General features: G+C 38.1%; 1 protein-coding gene across 3 annotated transcripts in view; it reads left to right on the top strand.

The window, feature by feature from the left end:
• The window catches only part of LOC138047013 (uncharacterized), a 4881-nt gene that overhangs the window by 134 nt on the left and 2247 nt on the right, over positions 1–2500 (top strand). For all 3 annotated transcript variants that reach the window (XR_011131766.1, XR_011131765.1, XM_068893676.1), the window contains exons 1-2: positions 1–291; positions 2028–2096. The exon at positions 1–291 is cut by the window's left edge and continues 134 nt beyond it. Coding sequence is in view for 1 of the 3 variants with exons in the window: in XM_068893676.1 (XP_068749777.1) it covers positions 1–291; positions 2028–2096 (360 nt within the window). In the remaining 2 variants the exon portion in view is untranslated. The remainder of the gene's footprint in view (positions 292–2027; positions 2097–2500) is intronic.

Here is a 2500-nt window from a genome sequence, read left to right as displayed (position 1 = left end):
AGCCTGGGGAAAAGATTTGCTTTGTGGTTGGACACCTTCAAATAAAAAACCAATCTCGAGAGCAAAGCCAGCGAAAACGCCGCCGTCGTTTGGCAACGCGAAGAAGGAAGGGAAGTTGGCGATAAACGAATGTGGATTTGTTTTTCGACATTATGAGACAATGGGTCGCTACATTGAACAGTATCGAGAAAATCATAGTAGTGCTTGTTTGGAGAAAGAGGCCGAATGGACACCGGTGTTGGGAGTTGATGTACCAGACCCTTATTTATTGCCCAAGATTGGTACCTCAAGGTGAGTTTATCGACAGAGCATTTTAATTGGTTGACGAACTTTCATAGTTTGTTCAAAGGCAACCATAAACAGCAAATTGTTCGAAGAAAATTCCCACGAAATAGTCAACACACAAATCGGGTTATATACCACATTGAAATTAAGATGAAACGCTTTTAATTAATGCTGCAGTTGTTGTCGAACAAGCCGGTTTTATGTTACATGTGCCTCGATTGAAGTGGACCTGAAGTTTGATCGAAGGACTGAGGAGGGTTTTCTCAACACATCAATACCCTTGGAATTGTGTCCAAGCCTGATGCAATGTCAGTGGCTACTAAAAAAATCCGATAGCCCAAAGAATATTTACAAAGCCGACAAGAGATATATCATCTTATCTTGATCATATTTACTTTTCTCGTTTATTATTCTCAATGGGTGTTTTATATTGTTATTAAAAAAATATAAATTCCTCTTTTAAGAAAAACCTATTAAACCTATCGGTGTTTTTATTCGATTCTGTGGTTAGACATGTGCCCAAGGGTGGTCGATTGATAAAGAGAAAACGCAATACAAGTTGCACCCGCTCAAATTTATGTTGTTTCCATTTCCAATTTCTATATCCTAAACTTTTCTGGACGATCTTACTTGCTGTTATTCAACCAGAAAAAAGCACTGTCCATCACGGGAATTTCACCGTGAAACAAAAATGTCTTTTCTTGGCGAGCTTATTCAAAGATTCGAGCCAATTTGGTTTGTACAAAATTGAGGACGGACATGCTAACGCGAGGCAAAATATTGGCTGTTTTTTCTATAGCAAGCACGTAAATGCTTCCCAGGTTTACAGGAGCTTTTTTTGTTAGAAAACTAATGATTGACCATTCTATTTTGTTGCAAGAGGACTTGTAGCTACAACGGCTGTTAAGAAGGTGTATCAAATCATTCGACCAATGGCTCTAGCGTGGATGTTTATATATAATCGATTGCATGGAAAAATCCTTCTGATATTATGAAGTTGCTTGCCACTGGTTAATTGCGAACTATCTTTAAGTTATCATTCCTTAATCGCTTTTTAACGATTTGCTTATCTTAATCAAGAAATTTTTCTAAGACGGATATTTTCACCGGTGATGAGTTGATCATGTAATCATTATATTCCTAACTGATCTTTCCGACAGCAACCACATATCTCGGTAGGAATTTATTTAATTTTTTAAAAGAAAAATTAAAAAAGCGATCGCCAAATAGTATACGGTGTATGAGGTACATGCTGGTCTGTCGCTTAGCCAATCAGAAAGCAGCGTTACGGTTTAGGGTGATACCAACAGCGAATACACAATGATGTTTGAACCTATCGGGTTCTCGTATTTGCAGCTTCTGTTATAAGGGCCCTCAAGGCGAGAATGTAAACCATAAAGAGTTTACATACTGCTTAAAGAACACTGAACATTGCTTTGGCGCAATGGGAGATATCAATCCTTCCCATTTTTCTCTCTGGTCATAGTCGGTCGGTATAATGGTATGTAACTAAAAACTAACGATTTTTTCGTCGTTGTATTTAAAGCCGAGAAAGATGCTCAGCGGAGGAAAGTGACTGTGGTATGAATATTCATACCTTTTTCACTCCGCGAGCCCCTTTAAAGCACCGTTTTTCTGACAGTTCAAAGGCGACCACAAATCCCTCATTTCCAAGTCGCTTCTCGTTTCATGCAGACTAATTCATTTGCTAACTGAATGTCGTTTTTTCTTGTTTTCTTCAGCAATACGTTTGATCGAGTAAAGTTCATCGAGGCCATGTCTGATTACTTCAAAGTGGCCGCCTTGAGAAGGTACAATACTTTTCATTATTTCTTCATGTAACTTGTTCTTGTGCAGATGTAGGAGTCAGAACTGTCGCATTTTAATATGGTTACGTAGCTTGCCATATTAGTTATATCTGCTGCCGTAGATTTTCTTGGCACTTATTTTCTTTCCATTTCATCGTTGAGTTAAACGATCTTGAGTGAAGATTTTGTTGAGTGTCCAAGTATCATTAATTCAAGAAAAAGGTCAAGTTTTTCCTTAAGTGTTTCCCCAAGGCGTTCTCTCGTTAACTTTTCTGTTTGAATTGTATTACAATGTTTGTCTCTACTCGTCACTTGGTCTATCGCAAATAACCTTAGCTTATGTTTACGGTTCGTTTGTAGAGAATTTAATATTCTTTCCAGTGTTGCGTCTATGCAGTGCCTTGTGT

Source organism: Montipora capricornis, chromosome 4 (assembly GCF_036669925.1).
Source record: "Montipora capricornis isolate CH-2021 chromosome 4, ASM3666992v2, whole genome shotgun sequence".
Taxonomy (NCBI): Eukaryota; Metazoa; Cnidaria; class Anthozoa; order Scleractinia; family Acroporidae; genus Montipora; species Montipora capricornis.
The sequence above is the reverse complement of the archived record's forward strand: the minus strand, read 5'-3'. Positions and strand labels throughout refer to the sequence as shown.